The 19390-nt window shown below is 45.6% G+C and overlaps 1 protein-coding gene across 9 annotated transcripts in view; it reads left to right on the top strand.

The window, feature by feature from the left end:
• LOC106588858 (oxysterol-binding protein-related protein 3) overlaps positions 1-15395 on the top strand; it is a 40497-nt gene extending 25102 nt beyond the window's left edge. For 3 of the 9 annotated variants that reach the window (XM_014178343.2, XM_014178340.2, XM_014178341.2), the window contains exons 2-22: positions 1138-1254; positions 1367-1483; positions 2144-2197; positions 2380-2487; positions 2649-2825; positions 3033-3129; positions 3810-3967; positions 5059-5163; positions 8137-8305; positions 8461-8594; positions 8724-8855; positions 8974-9073; positions 10448-10695; positions 10946-11083; positions 11318-11381; positions 11498-11576; positions 12297-12441; positions 12889-13033; positions 13165-13291; positions 13382-13504; positions 14065-15395. In XM_014178343.2, coding sequence (XP_014033818.2) covers positions 1171-1254; positions 1367-1483; positions 2144-2197; positions 2380-2487; positions 2649-2825; positions 3033-3129; positions 3810-3967; positions 5059-5163; positions 8137-8305; positions 8461-8594; positions 8724-8855; positions 8974-9073; positions 10448-10695; positions 10946-11083; positions 11318-11381; positions 11498-11576; positions 12297-12441; positions 12889-13033; positions 13165-13291; positions 13382-13504; positions 14065-14161 — 2601 coding nt within the window. In that variant the 5' untranslated portion in view covers positions 1138-1170 and the 3' untranslated portion in view covers positions 14162-15395. The remainder of the gene's footprint in view (positions 1-1137; positions 1255-1366; positions 1484-2143; positions 2198-2379; positions 2488-2648; positions 2826-3032; positions 3130-3809; positions 3968-5058; positions 5164-8136; positions 8306-8460; positions 8595-8723; positions 8856-8973; positions 9074-10447; positions 10696-10945; positions 11084-11317; positions 11382-11497; positions 11577-12296; positions 12442-12888; positions 13034-13164; positions 13292-13381; positions 13505-14064) is intronic. The other 6 variants (XM_014178344.2, XM_045709434.1, XM_014178345.2 and 3 more) reach the window with 6 other exon arrangements.
• Positions 15396-19390: the final 3995 nt, after the last annotated feature.

Consider the following 19390-nt stretch of genomic DNA (forward strand, 5'->3'; position numbering starts at 1 on the left):
GGCTTTTAAATGATTTGTTTTTGTCAAATACAATATCTGTTTGGGCTTCTTGCAGCAATTTGCAGAGTACAAATGATTTATAATTGTTTCGGCCCCCGACCATCCGCTGAAGAAAGAATGATCCTGTGGTTGAATGACTCCTGGTCTGGCATAACACGTAGGTCTGTGACTGTCCTGGAATTTTGCATAGTGGTTATTGGTCAGCCAAATGACCGCGGTCACCGTTATAATTGTTTGAATAGCTTGTTTTATGCACATTTTCTCATGTGCTGCAGGCAGGGGGTGTTGCCTAGGCAACCAAATACTTGTTTGCTACACACCTTGTTTGTTTCAGCAAGGAGCAACAAAGTCCCATCACGTTGCAGAGTTCATGTGTAACTGCGGAAACGCACGAATGCCCGGCCGTCTTGTCTTCAGTCAGCTGTTCGTTATTTTCTTCTCATGACTGTCTTCATCCACAATCATCAGTTACACGGTTTATACTGTCATTGTGCCAGCCCTAGTATCACGGAATGTGAATGTTTTATTCACATCAGATTGTGTATGCTTCTAGCAACTACCAAGCAGCAGAATTCCCTGTCTCTCCCAGTGTTGGCGTGTGTGGCTACCGGCTAGCTTAGTCCTCTGCTGTGATTTGAAGGACTTGGCTGGGACTGATTGTATAACCCAGTATTGATGACTCATTTGTTGTGGATTCTGCTGGTCAGCACAGCAGCAATGACTGACTGTGCTTGGGGTCATGTGGGTTTTACAGTGCTGCTGCCACTGGCTCACTGGCATTTCCCCATACACAAGGTGTATTCTGCAGGAAGTGTGTGTGTGTGTGTGTGTGTGTGTGTGTGTGTGTGTGTGTGTGTGTGTGTGTGTGTGTGTGTGTGTGTGTGTGTGTGTGTGTGTTTGATGCCAATATAAAGAACATGTGATGATCTCATGCCTAACCTACAGTAAAAGCACTCCTAGGTTTATTAGGGTGTAGAATAGATTATCTTCTCTCAAGTCACACCTATTGTTATGTCCTACAAGTGGTATGCAGATTTCATTTCTCTCAGCTCACCTGTTTGTCTCAAAACGTGCAGAAAATTAAATAACTGAATGTTGTCTTTCTCACTGCTTCCTGTTTCTCTCTCTCTGACACAGTGGTAGTCATGGTAACAGTCTCTTGATGTCGGAATGCTAAGTAACAGGAAGATGACATCAGTGTCCCCTACCCACAGTGACGTCATGTTTGGACGAGCTGGCGCTGCCAACCATCAGGTGTGTGTGTGTGTGTGTGTGTGTGTGTGTGTGTGTGTGTGTGTGTGTGTGTGTGTGTGTGTGTGTGTGTGTGTGTGTGTGTGTGTGTAACCCCATGAGTCTCTGTCTACAGGACAGCTGGGAGATCATCGAGGGCCTGAAGGGTAACCCTGGCAACATCCAGGAGCCAGAGAAACAGGAGGGCTTCCTGCTCAAGAGGAGGAAATGGCCCATGAAAGGATGGCAAAAGGTGGGTACTACCTGCCTTACTCCTGACTGCTTTCTCACCCATGAAAGGATGGCACAAGGTGGGCACGTCCCTTAAAGGTTGACTTTGGGCAAAAACTCTAAAATAACGGTGTTATACTGTGTAAGTGATTAATACGTCATCATACCAGGTCATTTTAATGCTTTAAAAAAAATATGAATATGTTATTTGGCTACAGAAGTGTCATTTCTTACCGATCTCTACAGCTTCCGTCCAAAAACAAATCCTGTGAAATGGCATCAACACATACTGGAAGAGTTGCTGGCTAGCTACAGTGGCTAGCTGAGCTAACGGACTAACTACGTCAGCTGACTTAACTCCTTACCTCTCACTGCAGGGGAATCTCAAGGGTCTTTCCTTGAATCCTCCGAATGCATTGGAGGAGAAAACCAGAGGTTATTTTCAGACCTTCTCCTCTTACGGACTTAAGGAGATGAGGAGAGGATGTGAGGAATCAAGGAAAGACACTTGATACACCCTGCCCCTCCTTTAACTCCGCAATTACTACTATGTTATTCATGTAAAAAGCTTTTGTCCACAGCAGTAAGTTGTGAAGATATTTCCTTGGCCTAAAGCAGATCAAGTTTGAAATGTGACAGAAGGGCGGCTGAGACAGTTGCTATTTGGTCTCTTGTTATACAGAGATACTTCTTGCTGGAGAAAGGCATTCTGAAGTACTCAAAACGTGGAGCTGATGTAAGTACCTATTCAAAAGTATTTCAGGCAGATGCAACACACACAAACAGAATTTAGTTCATGTACAATATGTGTCATTGATGAAGGAGAAAGCATTTGCTCATTTAGTCAATTAAACAAACACTCACACACACACACACACACACACACACACTGACCTTAGCTTTTGTTTCCTGCTGAAGAAGGGCAAGCTGCATGGCTGCATTGATGTGGGGCTGTCTGTCATGTCAATCAAGAAGAAAACCAAGGCCATAGATCTGGACACCAACAACAACATTTATCACCTCAAGGTGACTGTCTCTCTCTTTCTGTTTCTCTCTCTCTCTCATTTATCTAGTTTTATCTTGTTTATCTCGTTTTATCGTTTCTCTCCCGTTTATCTTGTTTCTCTCTCTTGTTTATCTTGTTTCTCTCTCTCTTCTACTTGAATGACAATCTCTCTGTTCTATAGGTGAAGTCTGACAAGTCTCAGGAAGTGAAGTCACAGCAGCTGTTTGATGATTGGGTGTCGAAGCTGCGACATCACCGCGTCTTCCGTCAGAACGAGATCGCAATGTACCCCCACGAGAGGCTTCTGTTCCACCCCTCCTCACACCTCTCTCCCAACCCCAACGACTCCATGAGACAGGTACAGTTCTCCCTAGACACTGATCCATAATCATTTTTCTCTGCCTAAGAGCAACGTCTTCCTGGAGCTTCTTAACTGACCAATCATAATTTCATTATTGTACTGTATAGCGTAGTTGATAGGATTCTGTCCATGCACATTCCATCTCCTTGTCTTTCCCTCTCTCCACTCTCGATCTCTCTATCCTGTCCCCACTCCATCTCTTAGCGCCACTCCAGTCTGGCTAAGCAGGCATCAGTTGTCCAGCAGGCTAAGGTCAGTGCCTGGCTCCACTCCTCAGAAGACATGGACAAGTGCTGCAGAGGTATGGAGGTGAAACCTCTCACCTGTCTGTCCCATACATTTTCTGGATCTCACCTTACTTGTTGGCTGTGTACCAACTGGCCCCCTATACCATACATGATGCGCTTCTTTTGACCAGAGCCCATAGGGCACTATATAGCGAATAGGTTTGCCATTTGGGACACAGCCTTGTGGCGTCGGCATGCTTCAGTTCAGCTGCCGGCTTGCCAAAGTCGGCTAGGCGACCCAAACTAGTGTGCTCGCATACTCTCCGACAAGACATTCGCTTGAAAGATTTGAAAAAAGCAGCAAAGGTACTTTTTGTCCATTTTGAAACGCCGTAGTCGGTATATACTTTCCTAAAATATTCAGAATTAATCTAAGATAATTCTAGAAATCTGTCATTGATTTTGGCGTTTTTGCAGAGGAGATCTTAGATGCACAGTTTTACATCTAACTAAGATGTTTGGTGCATGAAACAGTTTTCATGAAAACTAGTATTCTCTTGTTGAATGACAAATACTTTACTGAAGAATCCATACTGTTGACCAATCACCGACGAAGGGGCGTAGACTTTAGCTTGCCTTAAGAAAAAATGTCATCATAAAATAGGCATGAACTCTTCAACTGTTTTGGCCTTTACTGTCTCTATTTTGATCCTCCCTCAACTTCTGCCATTCATCTGTCATCCTTCTCTCTTAGATTTAGAGGAGTGTGAGTCTTACCTGTTGGAACTCAACCTGTTACTGAGGAGTATGGAGGTTCTCCACCGCACTTACTCTGCCCCTGCCATCAGCCTCATGGTAAAACATAACCTTGAACTACGCTACACTTACTCTGCCCCTGCCATCAGCCTCATGGTAAAACATAACCTTTGCCCTTTAACCCTAAGCTGGTGTACAAAACAAAGTAAAAGATGCAAAAACAAACTTAAGAATGGAAGCATGGAAATAGTGCACATAGAACATATCTACCGCTTCTTGACTTGCTTTCAATTTGAATGATAGATATATAACACGCACTTCTATGTTTGGTTGGGTCGCCCAAAAAGTTACATAGTGCAGCTTTAACCTATAACTTTGACCTACACTTCCTCTGCCCCCGCCAACAGCCTCATGGTAACACGACCTATAACCCTGACCTACAAAACACTTCCTCTGCCATCAGCCTCATGGTAACACGACCTATAACCCTGACCTTCACTACACTTCCTCTGCCCCCGCCAACAGCCTCATGGTAACACAACCTATAACCCTGACCTACAAAACACTTCCTCTGCCATCAGCCTCATGGTAACACGACCTATAACCCTGACCTACAAAACACTTCCTCTGCCATCAGCCTCATGGTAACACGACCTATAACCCTGACCTTCACTACACTTCCTCTGCCCCCGCCAACAGCCTCATGGTAACACAACCTATAACCCTGACCTACAAAACACTTCCTCTGCCATCAGCCTCATGGTAACACGACCTATAACCCTGACCTACAAAACACTTCCTCTGCCATCAGCCTCATGGTAACACGACCTATAACCCTGACCTTCACTACACTTCCTCTGCCCCCGCCAACAGCCTCATGGTAACACAACCTATAACCCTGACGTACACTACACTTCCTCTGCCCCGCCATCAGCCTCATGGTAACACAACCTATAACCCTGACGTACACTACACTTCCTCTGCCCCGCCATCAGCCTCATGGTAACACGACCTATAACCCTGACCTACACTACACTTCCTCTGCCCCTGCCAACAGCCTCATGGTAACACGACCTATAACCCTGATCTACGCTACACTTCCTCTTACTCTGCCCCTGCTATCAGTACACTGCAGGTATGCACATCTCAATTTACGCTAAGACTTTAACCCTAACCTCTACGTTTTCTCTCTATGGTAATGGTTGTCTGTCCCTTCCCTCTCTCTGTTACGCTCTCTGGGACACCAGGCCTCAACATACGACATTCCCAAGAAGGAGAAGAGGGGGCCCAGGAAGTGGCGTTCAAAAAATTACAACAAAGATACCAAAAAAGATATCATGGCCACACTACAGGTACACACTGTTTTTTTATATTTTCTCTCAAAGCAATACCTGCTACCGGTCCATGTCACACCTACAACCACTGGAGAGAAGTGTTGCATTGACGACTACTACTGTAATACTGTCTCATGGAGTTTGTAATACTGTGGCAGGATATACACTATATATACAAAAGTATGTGGACACCCCTTCAAATTAGTGTTTGGCTATTTCAGCCATACCCGTTAATGACAGGTGTATAAAATACACAGGCATGCAATCTCCATAAACAAAAACTGGCAGTAGAATGGCCTTACTGAAGAGCTCAGTGACTTTCAGTGTGGCACTGTCATAGGATGCCACCTTTCCAACAAGTCAGTTAGTCAAATTTATGTCCTGCTAGAGCTGCCCCAGTCAACTGTAAGTGCTGTTATTGTGAAGTGGAAACATCTAGGAGCAACAACGGCTCAACCGTGAAGTAGTAGGCCACACAAGCTCACAAAACAGAGTGCTGAAGTGCATAGAGCATAAAAATGATCTGTCCTCAGTTGCAACACTCACTACCAAGTTTCAAACTGCCTCTGGAAGCAACGTCAGCACAATAACTTAATTGGGAGCTTCATGAAACGGGTTTCCATGGCCAAGCAGCCACACATAAGCCTAAGATCACCATGCACAATGCCAAGCATTGGCTGGATTGGTGTAAAGCTAACCGCCATTTGACCCTGGAGCAGTGGAAACGCATTTTCTGGAGTGATGAATCATGCTTCACCATCTGGCAGTCCGACAGACAAATCAGGGTTTGGCCGATACCAGGAAAACCGCGACCTGCCCCAATGCATAATGGGAACTGTAAAGTTTGGTGGAGGAGGAATAATAGTCTAGGGCTGTTTTTCATGGTTTGGGCTAGGCCCCTTAGTTCCAGTGAAGGGAAATCTTAACGCTACTACAGTATACAATTACATTCTAGACAATTCTGTGCTTCCAAATTTGTGGCAACCGTTTGGGAAAGACCCTTACCTGTTTCAGCATGACAATACCCCCATGCACAAAGCGTGGTCCGTAGAGAAATGGTTTGTTGAAATTGGTGTGGAAGAATTTGACTGGCCTCCACAGAGCCCTGACCTCAACCCCATCGAATACCTTCGGGATGAATTGGAACGCCAACTGCTCGCCAGGCCTAATCGCCCAACATCAGTGCCCAACCTCACTAATGCTCTTGTGGCTGAATGGAAGCAAGTCCCTGCAGAAATGTTCCAACATCTAGTGGAAAACCTTCCCAGAAGAGTGGAGGCTGTTATAGCAGCAAAGGGGGGACCAACTCCATATTAATACCCATGATTTTGGAATGAGATGTTCGACAAGCAGGTGTCTACATAAACTCAGCAAAAACAGAAACGTCCTCCCACTGTCAACTGCATTCATTTTCAGCAAACTTAACATGTGTAAATATTTGTATGAACATAGATTCAACAACTGAGACATAAACTGAATAAGTTCCACAGACATGTGACTAACAGAAATAATGTGTCCCTGAACAAAGGGTGTCAAAATCAAAGCTACACTATCTGCTGTAGCCACCAGCTGCATTAAGTACTGCAGTGCATCTCCTTCTCATGGACTGCACCAGATTTGTCAGTTCTTGCAGTGAGATGTTACTCCACCTGTAAGTTCCCAGACATTTCTGGGGGAGTGGCCCTTGTCCTCACCCTCCGATCCAACAGGTCCCAGACGTGCTCAATGGGATTGAGATCCGAGCTCTTCGCTTGGCCATGGCAGAACACTGACATTCCTGTCTTGCAGGAAATCACACACAGAACGAGCAGTATGGCTGGTGGCATTGTTATGCTGGAGGGTCATGTCAGGATGAGCCTGCAGGAGGGGTACCACATGAGGGAGGAGGATGTCTTCCCTGTAACGCACAGCGTTGAGATTGCCTGCAATGACAGCAAGCTCAGTCCAATGATGCTGTGACACACTGCCACAGACCATGATGGACCCTCCGCCTCCAAATCGATCCCGCTCCAGAGTACAGGCCTTGGTGTAACGCTCATTCCTTTGACGATAAACGCGAGTCCGACCATCACCCCGATGAGACAAAACCGTGACTCGTCAGTGAAGAGCACTTTTTACCAGTCCTGTCTGGTCCAGCGATGATGGATTTGTGCCCGTAGGCGACGTTGTTGCCGGTGACGTCTGGTGAGGACCTGCCTTACAACAGGCCTACAAGCCTTCAGTCCAGCCTCTCAGCCTATTGCGGAAAGTCTGAGCACTGATGAAGGGATTGTGCGTTCCTGGTGTAACTCGGGCAGTTGTTGTTGCCATCCTGTACCTGTCCCGCAGGTGTGATGTTCGGATGTACCGATCCTGTGCAGGTGTTGTTACACGTGGTCTGCCACTGCGAGGACAATCAGCTGTCCGTCTTGTCTCCCTGTAGCGCTGTCTTAGGTGTCTCACGGTAAGGACATTGCAATTTATTGCCCTGGCCACATCTGCAGTCCTCGTGCCTCCGTGCAGCATGCCTAAGGCTCGTTCATGCAGATGATCAGGGACCCTGGGCATCTTTCTTTTGGTGTTTTTCAGAGTCAGTAGAAAGGCATCTTTAGTGTCCTAAGTTTTCATAACTGTGACCTTAATTGTCTACCGTCTGTAAGCTGTTAGTGTCTTAACGACTGTTCAACAGGTGCATGTTGATTAATTGTTTATGGTTCATTGAACAAGCATGGGAAACAGTGTTAAAACCCTTTACAATGAAAATCTGTGAAATTTGGATTTTTGCGAATTATCTCCTGAAAAAGGGACATTTCTTTTTTTGCTGAGTTTACTTTTGGTCATGTAGTATATGTGTGTGTTACATAGGCCTGCAATTTATGTTGACTACAAATACATAGGGGAGTGTACATGTCAACTGTTGTTTAAAGAAGTTTTCTGTGTACATTAGGACACCAAATTAATCCCCCACCTGTGATTGTCTTTAATCTGGATTTTTCTCTCGGCTCCCAACAGGTTCCTGGCTGTGTCTCCCCACCTGCCTCTCCTCATTTCCATACCTCCCACCCAAACCTCTCTACTGCTGAAGCTAACATCGAGGAGGCCTTTGCTTTCCTGGACTCCCCAGACTCACCTACTGATGCCAACCGCCTCCAGGAGGACTTCTGCAGGCTTGCTAACAACAGTGAGTCCCTGGTTTCTGATCGGCCCCCTGGTTCAATATTAGGTATTTTAGAGTTCCCAGAGGAAGGTTGGGTATGGTGGTTAAAACTCTGTCACTCTCTCTCACACACACAACCCTCTCCAACCCTCTTTCTTCCTCTCTGTCTCCCTCTCTAGTTCACTCCACTCTGCGGTCAGCCTATAGTTCTCTGTCAGCAGAGAGAGACAGAGTGAGACACACTATTGACCTGAAGGCCCCTCCTCCAGCACAGGTCATGGGCCTCAAGGCAGACTATGGCTCAGTGAGTAAGGTGTGAGAGTGTGCATGTGCTGTTTTCCACAATATTGCACATATCATTGTATTGTGAAGTTGATTTCCAGAGATTGTGTTTGTATACCAAACATGCCATTGGGACTGACCTAAACATAAACCCAATCAGGATCTTCCAGATGGATCCCGCCCCCTTGTCCACCAGGTGTCCAATGAGAGTCGAGTATCCATCCCTGAGTCCATGTCTGAGTTCTTTGATGCTCAAGAGTACCAGCTGACCTCCAGCTCCTCTGAGAATGAGGTGAGCCCTAACCACATATCTGGGAGTAGATTACCCAACCCCAATGCCAACCAAATCCATTAGGGAGGTTATCAATAATCTGACCCTGAGTCAATTTCTATACATTTTCTGTCTCCAGGCCTCTGATGATGATGACTCGTATATCAGCGACGTCAGCGACAGCGTTTCCATGGACAACGGCTACAGCAATGAGAGAGGAAGCGAGAGACATGAGTCAGGTATCCCGTGTGTGTGTGTGTGTGTGTGTGTGTGTGTGTGTGTGTGTGTGTGTGTGTGTGTGTGTGTACGCGCGTTTGTATGAGTATTTTCATGACGAGCATAACGATTTGTATGAGTGAGCAAATGTCTGTCCAAATCAAATTTATTAATATAGCCCTTCTTACATCAGCTGATATATCAAAGTGCTGTACAGAAACCCAGCCTAAAACCCCAAACAGCAAGCAATGCAGGTGTAGAAGCACGGTGGCTAGGAAAAACTCCCTAGAAAGGCCAAAACCTAGAGAGAAACCAGGCTCTGAGGGGTGGCCAGTCCTCTTCTGGCTGTGCCGGGTGGAGATTATAACAGCACATGGCCAAGATGTTCAAATGTTCATAAATGACCAGCATGGTCAAATAATAATAATCATAGTTGTCGAGGGTGTAACAAGTCAGCACCTCAAGAGTAAATGTCAGTTGGCTTTTCATAGCCGATCATTCAGAGTATCTCTACCGCTCCTGCTGTCTCTAGAGAGTTGAAAACAGCAGGTCTGGGACAGGTAGCACGTCCGGTGAACAGGTCAGGGTTCCATAGCCGCAGGCAGAACAGTTGAAACTGGAGCAGCAGCACGGCCAGGTGGCCTGGGGACAGCAAGGAGTCATCATGTCAGGTAGTCCTGAGGCATGGTCCTAGGGCTCAGGTCCTCCGAGAGAGAGAAAGAAAGAAAGAGAGAAAGAGAGAATTAGAGAGAGCATACTTAAATTCACACAGGACACCGGATAAGACAGGAGAAATACTCCAGATATAACAGACTTACCCTAGCCCCCCGACACAAACTACTGCAGCATAAATACTGGAGGCTGAGACAGGAGACACTGTGGCCCCATCCGACGATACCCCAGGACAGGGCCAAACAGGAAGGATATAACCCCACCCACTTTGCCAAAGCACAGCCCCCACACCACTAGAGGGATGTCTCCAACCACCAACTTACCGTCCTAAGACAAGGCCGAGTATAGCCCACAAAGATCTCCGCCACGGCACAGCCCAAGGGGAGGGCGCCAACCCAGACAGGAAGACCACGTCAGTGACTCAACCCACTCAAGTGACGCACCCCTCCTAGGGACGGCATGGAAGAGCACCAGTAAGCCCGTGACTCAGCCCCTGTAGAGGCAGAGAATCCCAGTGGAGAGAGGGGAACCGGCCAGGCAGAGACAGCAAGGGCGGTTCGTTGCTCCAGCCTCTCCATTCACCTTCACACTCCTGGGCCAGACTACACTCAATCATAGGACCCACTGAAGAGATGAGTCTTCAGTAAAGACTTAAAGACTTAAAGGTTGAGACCGATGTACATCCATTTTAAGACCAGCACCTCTACCCCCTCTCTCTCCCCCAGCAGGCTCAGGAGGAAGTGGTGTTCAGGTGGCCCGCAGGCGGACTACCCTCCCCTCCCCCCAGCCCAGCAGCAGCAGTGTCAGTCTATGGAACATCCTCAAGAACAACATAGGGAAGGACCTGTCCAAGATAGCCATGCCTGTTCAGCTCAATGAGCCTCTCAACACACTACAGAGACTGTGTGAGGAGGTGGAGTACTCAGAGCTGCTGGATACAGCGAATAACACACAGGACCCGTACCAGAGAATGGTGAGGGTATAGGATGCAGGTACACATGCACTAGCAAACATAATGCACACACACACACACACACACACACACACACACACACACACACACACAGTCCCTTGCAGCGCATGGTGAGAGAATTGAAACATATTCACACCAGGATTCTTATGATGCATTGTGAGAATCCACACTATCACAACCTCTACCTGCACATGGTGAGTAACACACCTCTTTCTCTCTCCCTCACTCACTCTCACTGTCTCCTGTGCAGGTGTATGTGGCGACGTTTGCAGTGTCTGCGTACGCCTCCAGTTATCACCGGGCAGGAAGTAAACCCTTTAACCCCGTCCTAGGAGAGACCTACGAGTGTGACAGACCTGACAAGGGCTTCCGGTTCATAGCAGAACAGGTAAACTGGAACAAGTTAATGTCACTCGCATACAGTAAACCAAGAATCACTGGGCTAATTAATGTTCTGTTCCAAATTACAACCTATTCCCATTCAGTCTACAACCTTTGACCAGGAGCCATAGTGTTCTTGTCAAAATGACTGCACTATATAGGGTGCTATTGAGGACACAACCATTGTGTAGGATGACTGTCATTACATTGTCAGTTACTTTGTACCCCCTGTCCTTCTTAGGTGAGCCATCACCCACCTGTTTCAGCATGTCACTGTGACTCTAACAACTTCACTTTTTGGCAAGGTAAACAAATCACCACCTTTTTGCTCTATTTGGGATTGTTACTCCCCCACCGACCTACTTACATCTGTCTGTCTCCTGTCTGTCTCCTGTCTGTCTCTGCTCTGTCTCCCACTCAGATGTCCAGTGGAAGAATAAGTTCTGGGGGAAATCCATGGAGATTGTTCGCATGGGAACCACTCATGTGACCCTGCCAGCGTGAGTCTCTTTGATCTATAGCGTGTGTGTGTGTGTGTGTGTGTGTGTGTGTGTGTGTGTGTGTGTGGGCCGTGCGCACGTGTGTGTGCACCAGTGGAGGCTGCTGAGGGGAGGACGCTTCGTAGCCTTCCCTGTAGCTCAGTTGGTAGAGCATGGTGTTTGCAACACCAGGGTTGTGGGTTCGATTCCCACGGGGGGCCAGCACAGAAAAAAAAAAAAAAAAGAAATTGTATGAAATGTATGCATTCACTACTGTAAGTTGCTCTGGATAAGAGCGTCTGCTAAATGACTAAAATGTAAATGTAAATGTAATAACGTCTGGAATGGAGTAAATGGAATGGTATCAAAGATGTGGTTTCCATGTGGTTGTTTCCACTCCATTGACTCCATTCCAGACATTATTATGAGCCATTCCTCCCTTCAGCAGCCTCCACTGGTACAGACGTGTGTGTGCATCAAAGAACTGCTTTCATGCAAAAGAGAGTGGGGGGGGGGGTGTCGTGTGACAGGTCTGGTGTCGTGTCGTGCGACAGGTCTGGTGTCGTGTGGTGCGACAGGTCTGGTGTCGTGTGGTGCGACAGGTCTGGTGTCGTGTGGTGCGACAGGTCTGGTGTCGTGTGGTGCGACAGGTCTGGTGTCGTGTGGTGCGACAGGTCTGGTGTCGTGTGGTGCGACAGGTCTGGTGTCGTGTGGTGCGACAGGTGTGTTTGTCATCCTCAGGTTTGGGGACCACTATGAGTGGAACAAGGTAACTTCCTGCATCCACAACATCCTGAGTGGCCAGCGCTGGATAGAACACTACGGAGAGATGTCAATCAAAAACACCAGCAGTGACGCCTGCCAGTGTAAAGTGACCTTCGTCAAGGTGAGGAGAGGGACTATATACAGTGAAGCCCATACCTGTGTGCACACAGCTACACTAAGGGCATGTCCCAAACGGAACCCTATTTTGTATATAATGCACTACTACCCATAGGGCTCTGGTCAAGAGTAGTGCACTATATAGGGAATAGGGGGTTATTTGAGACGTAACCTAACATGTCAATTGGGCAACACATATGAACCCCTAGGTGTAACAGCACCATCTGCTGAGGGACAGGAGGAACAAGATCCTGCAGACTATTTTTCTTGGAAAGCTGGTGATTGGTGGATGGATTCATGTGTTAGATATAGAATTGTATGGACTTTTTATTAAATCATTTATAACATGATTTAACAGTTTGATGGGTTTCAGATTGACCTGACGTTTTGTGTCCTTGGTTTGTTAATTAATTTGTTGATTATTAATACGTTTTGCGTATTTAACCCGCAGGCGAGATCATGGAGCTCAACGGTTAACGAGATAGAGGGCATGGTCACGGACACAGGGGGGCGTGTCATCCACTCCTTCTTTGGCAAATGGCACGAGGGCGTGTACCAAGGAGTCCCACCTTCTGCTATCTGCATCTGGAGAGCAAGTGAGTGACTGGCTCTTTGGACTGTCCATCAAAACTCAACCCTACAGTAAATATTATAGCTTGATATGTTGTCTTTCGCCATAAGAGTTGTAAAAGAAAATGGTGTAATATTATTGTGTGTGTGTGTGTAGACCCCATGCCTGTGGACCAGGACCAGTACTATGGCTTCACTCAGTTTGCTATAGAGCTGAATGAGCTTGACGCTGCCCTGAAGCCCCACCTACCCCCCACAGACACACGCTTCCGTCTCGACCAGAGGTACGACACACCCGGGATGCTCTTTCTCATGCTCTCTCTCATGCTCTCTCTCATGCTCTCTCTCATGCTCTCTCTCTCATGCTCTTTCAGGTGCTTGGAAGAAGGGAACATTGAGGGAGCTGAGGAGCAGAAACGGAGGATAGAGGAGCTCCAGAGGGAGAGGAGGAAAGTCCTGGAGGAGAACAATGTGACACACAAACCACGCTTCTTCAAGTACGCAACCGTGTGTGTCTCTTTCTGTCTGACTTTAGCAGACAAGGGAGTTCATTGGTCACACATTTGGCCTTGAACACAGAACAAGTCAGTCTTCCTTCTTAGCTGTACAGAATCCTATACAATATGGAAAAGGTCTGACGGAATGGCGTCTGTCTATATAACTTAACACACTGTCACTGGTCTGTGGTGTGCATAGCACTCCATTAGCCTCAGTGTCTGACTGGTCAAAACAACACCATTAACAGCTGTTCTCAGTGGATTCATGAGATCTCACAGTTTTACTTTTTAGGTTGTACTGGGGGTTAGGGTTATACAGTTATCATTTTTACATTTGAGTAATTTACCAGACTCTTATCCAGAGCGATTTACAGACTGTCTTAATTAGTGTTAAGTGCCTTGTTCAAGGGCACATTGACTGATTTTTCACTTAGGTGTCTCAGGGATTCGAACCAATGAACTTTCGGTTACTGGCCCAATGTTGTTAACCGCTAGGCTACCTGCCTCCCTGGGTGCGTTGTGAAATATGTGTTGTGACTATTGTTTTGTTTATTTATCAGGAAATCAAAGGATGACACGTGGCTGAGCTCTAATATATACTGGGAGCAGCGGAAGAACCCCAGGTTCAGCAGAGAGGACTTCCCTGTGCTGTGGTGACCTCTGACCTTACCTATAACCCTGTGACCCCATGGGAGCACAGATCTAGGGTCAGATTATTCTCGCCTACAACAAACCTTAACCAATACAGGGAAAACTCAAAACTGACCTTAGGTCAGCACTTGGGGACAACACTCTGTCCTGTTGACTATGGACCGCTGAGTGTCAGGGCCCACGGCCAAATATGGGCTTCCTGCTTCTGTAGGTGGAGATGGAGCTAACTTAAGACAGAGCTTTCACTTGACTCTGTGTTTAAAAGAAAAGAGCTTCCTGTTTTGTTTTTGTCATTACTTTAGTCTATCTTCTTCCAATGTCATCCTTTTCTCTGTATATTTGTCAAATGTATATTTTATGCTGCCACTTTAGTACGGATGCAGTCCAGCCACCAGTGTCTTAATTGAGCAATAAGGCCCGAGGAGGTGTGGTATATGGTCAACATACCACGGCTACGCGGAGTGCCTGGATACAGCAATTAGCTGTGGTATATTGACCATATACCGCAAATCCCCAAGGTACCTTATTGATATTATAAACTGCTTACCAATGTAATTAGAACAGTAAAAAAACTTTTTTTTTGTCATACTCATGGTATACGGTCTGATATAGCACAGCTTTCAGCCAATCAGCATTCAGGGCTCAAACCACCCAGTTTATAATATGGAATGATTTACTACTCAGGAAAACCTGCTGTAGATGATTACGCAAATCATCACTCACAGTTGGTGAGTTAAAGTGCCTCATTGCACTTTTATGATGTCATACCACTCTTATTAATGTAGTGTAAAGAAGCACACTGATGGAGTCTTGTAACTAGGAGATTGAACTTTTTCTAAAAGTCAATCACTCTACTGTACGGTTCTGTCCATTCACAATACAGACGGTCTTAACTCCTCAACCATTGGCTAACAGAACTTATGAAATATAGCCACATGGAAATTCATAAGACTGAGTGTTAATGCCTGTGTGCTGCCCTGTTATAAGATTATATGTACTGTATATCAGTAAAGAAATAGAGCATTATCTATGAAGATGAACAATAAAACAGTGGAACTGTTATACAAGAGTCAGAATGACTACTTTGTGTGTGTGGTCATGTGTTCGTTTGGCATGTAAAATGATTAATTTGAGCTGGGTTTTGTTCCGGAACCTACGTGTATTTGGTCAGATCCGGTTACTCTCATGCATGAACAATTATTTTCAATGTACAAATTCTAATAAAAGCGATCAAAGTTCATTAGACTTGCCTCTTCGTTAATTCTCCTGCCCCCACAAAAAAAACGAATGTGTAAAGTTGATTTTCTTCATGGGCCTATATTCTAACAGCTGATTGGGGTTGATCCAGCTCCAGTTTATGGTTTGCGCAACATTGTAACCTACTGGATGTGTGAGACCAACCGGTGACCGTTGCTGTGTGAGAATCAAGCCTGTATCTCTCACATAAAGAGAATGAGATTCACTTTCTAAGATCTCTCTGCTCTGAAATACATGAGCCTGCAACTCTCATCTCTCTGCTCTGAAATACATGAGCCTGCAACTCTCATCTCTCTGCTCTGAAATACATGAGCCTGCAACTCTCATCTCTCTGCTCTGATAGACATGAGCCTGCAACTCTCATCTCTCTGCTCTGAAATACATGAGCCTGCAACTCTCATCTCTCTGCTCTGATAGACATGAGCCTGCAACTCTCATCTCTCTGCTCTGAAATACATGAGCCTGCAACTCTCATCTCTCTGCTCTGAAATACATGGGCCTGCAACTCTCATCTCTCTGCTCTGATAGACATGAGCCTGCAACTCTCATCTCTGCTGTTAGACATGAGCCTGCAACTCTGATCCCTCCAGCGTTACACTATCATTTATTTCCACGAAGGGTTCTGAAGGAACTGCAGCACCCCTGATTAATTTAAATACATTTGCCAAAGTTATAGAATTACTGTCCAGAAATGAATGAAATCATTCAGAATATTCTACTCCACCATGAGAAGGCCTATAATTTAGCTGCAGAGGATCAATAGCTTCTTGTGGATTGTAGCCCAATAACAAGGAATGGCCTACAGTCGGGAATGCGTGGCAAATATGTCAGTGAACAAACCGCATGCAGACAAAACAGGCTTTTCGCAATATTTCAAATACAATCGAGGGAAAACACCGACTGGATAGCGAATGGCTAATGCTGAAAAGAGAAGAGACTATGCTGTAGGCTACCAACATATTTGATCAACTTCCAAATATTTTCTTAAAGTAAAACAAGAGCGAGACAGGCTTTTGGCACGAGCGCATCCGCCGCCCCCAGTGAGTGAACTGAACGTCATTGGGTGAGTCAGTGAAACTGGAAAGCATTTTTAGGACTATAATGTCCTCCGCATTGTAGCCTACAATAGGCGTCTCTCCACACCTAGACTATTTATGGATTCAAGACAAGGTCGTTTTTATTGGTTTCAGTGTCAAAGTGGCCTGCCATTTCGATCATTTGTGCTGTATTAAAAAAGATTATGCCAAAGTCTCCAGTCGTGTAAAATGACCTAGAATTGCATGAAATACGTTTATAAAAGGCCACATTTCTATGCGTTTATAAGTGGCCACATATTTTTTTCTCAATGTGTGCAACTTCTGTCAGTGCCTCTGCTGTATTGCTCTATGTGACTACGCAAATGCGATGATATGCATGCAACGCTTTATTAAGGTGCATTTGTTTTATGTCTTTTTTATTTATGCGTTCCGGTATCTCAGAACTCCCCCCACCCCCTCTCGCGCCCACATTTTGTTCCTGCACCTCTGGAGTTACAAATGAAACACTGGGAATGTACAGCAGTGGTGGAAAAAGTACCCAATAGTCATACTTGAATAAAAGTAAAGATACCTTTTTTTAATACAAATTACTGTGAAAGTCACCCAGTAAAATACTACTTGGATAAACTTCAAAGTATTTGGGTTTAAATATACTTAAGTATCAAATGTAAAAGTACAAATAATACAAATTCCTTATACAAAGTGAAAAAAACAGATTTTTAGAAATTGTTTAAAACAGACATACCTGATTTACATAAGTATTCAGACCTTTTGCCTTGTGACTCAAAATTGAGCTCAGGTGCATTCTGTTTCCATTGATCATCCTTGATGTTTCTTCAACTTAATTGGAGTCAATTGATTGGACATGATTTGGAAAGGCACAAACCTGTCTATATAAGGTCCCACAGTTGACAGTGCATGTCAGAGCAAAAACCATGAGGTCGAAGGAATTGTCCGTAGAGCTCCGAGACAGGATTGTGTCGAGGCACAGATCTGGGGAAGGGTACCAAAACATTTCTGCAGCATTGAATGTACCCAAGAACAGTGGCCTCCATCATTCTTAAATGGAAGAAGTTGGGAACCACCAAGACTTCCTAGAGCTGGCCGCCCGGCCAAACTGAGCAATCGGGGGAGAAGGGCCTTGGTCAGGGAGGTGACCAAGAGCCCGATGGTCATTCTGACAGAGCTCCAGAGTTCCTCTGTGGAGATGAGAGAACCTTCCAGAAGGAAAACCATCTCTGCAGCACTCCAACAATCAGGCCTTTATGGTAGAGGGGCCAGACGGAAGCCACTCCTCAGTAAAAGGCACATGACAGCCCGCTTGGAGTTTGCCAAAGGCACCTAAAGGACTCAGACCATGAGAAACAAGATTCTCTGGTGTGATGAAACCAAGATTGAACTCTTTGGCCTGAATGCCAAGCGTCACATCTGGAGGAAACCAGGCACCATCCCTATGGTGAAGCATGTTGGTGGCAGCATCATGCTGTGGGAATGTTTTTCAGCAGCAGGGACTGGGAGACTAGTCAGGATCGAGGGAAAGATGAACGGAGAAAAGTACAGAAAGATCCTTGATGAAAACCTGCTCCAGAGCACTCAGGACCTCAGACTGGGGGCGAAGATTCACCTTCCAACAGGACAACGAAGTTAAGCACACAGTCAAGAGAACGCAGGAGTGGCTTCGGGACAAGTCTCTGAATGTCCTTGAGTGGCCCAGCCAGAGCCCAGACTTCAACCTGATCGAACATCTCTGAAAATAGCTGTGCAGCGACGCTCCCATCCAAGTTGACAGAGCTTGAGAAGATCTGCAGAGAAGAATGGGAAAAACTCCCCAAATACAGGTGTGCCAAGCTTGTAGCGTCATACCCAAGAAGACTCGAAGCTGCAATCGCTGCCAAAGTACAGGATCTGAATACATATGTAAATGTAATATTTCCGTATTTATTTATTTATTTATTGCAAAAAATTAAAAAACACTATTTTTTGCTTTGTCATTGTGTGTAGATTGATGAGAGGGAAAAAACTATTTAATCAAATTTAGAATAAAGCTGTAACTTAACAAAATGTGGAAAAAGTCAAGGGGTCTGAATAATTTCAGAAGGCACTGTACAGTATGTTGGTGATAAGTGGTTCTTGGTGGTGATTGGGTCAGGGGAGGGAAGGGTGATCTAGAGATAGGCTATTGACCTATTTCTGTGCAAAACAGGCACACACACTTTCACAATAACACACTGTTCTCTGACGTTCACATGGTCAATATAACTGTAAAATATACATTTTATTGTCGATGTTATGACACTGTTGTAAAAAGTGTTCTTCCCACACTGAAAACAGAATAAGGCTCGACTTCCCTCATATTTGAAGTCATAGTACAAAGAAGAAGTTATGCTTGGGTTTCCATTATGTAATGGACAAATCCTGATTTGAGAAACACTTTGTGGAATTCACTAGACTTGATGTGTTAAGTCAGGACTGTGTGTGCGCATGTTTGGGGAGGAAACTCAAGATTTCGTCATTGTCACATTGACATGGGCACAATATTAGGCTATAGCATTTACAGCACAGAGTAGGTCTACATTCTCTCACACTAAATCACTATGTTCAACCACTACTGCCCTCCTAAAGTCTGGTACAACCATTGCTTCCTCTAATGCATAACCAACACACGCACACAGTCTTTCACCGCTCATCCAGCTTGTTGAATAATAGTCATGTTATGCTCTAAATACATTTATACCGGTTAAAATATATGGAATGAATCAACGAAGTGGGGCAAGTCCGCGCTTGTCAGAAAAGTACACACACGCGCACACACACCGCTCATATGATAGCAATTACCTAAGTACAACCCCTAGAATGTGGGGGTGTGGTGGCAGCAAAGTCCGCTCTCCCCCGATTACAGAAATAGGACCCAACCCACTCTGTCTGACTGATAACTCTCTGC

The sequence above is a fragment of the Salmo salar genome, chromosome ssa27 (genome assembly GCF_905237065.1).
Source record: "Salmo salar chromosome ssa27, Ssal_v3.1, whole genome shotgun sequence".
Classification (NCBI taxonomy): domain Eukaryota; kingdom Metazoa; phylum Chordata; class Actinopteri; order Salmoniformes; family Salmonidae; genus Salmo; species Salmo salar.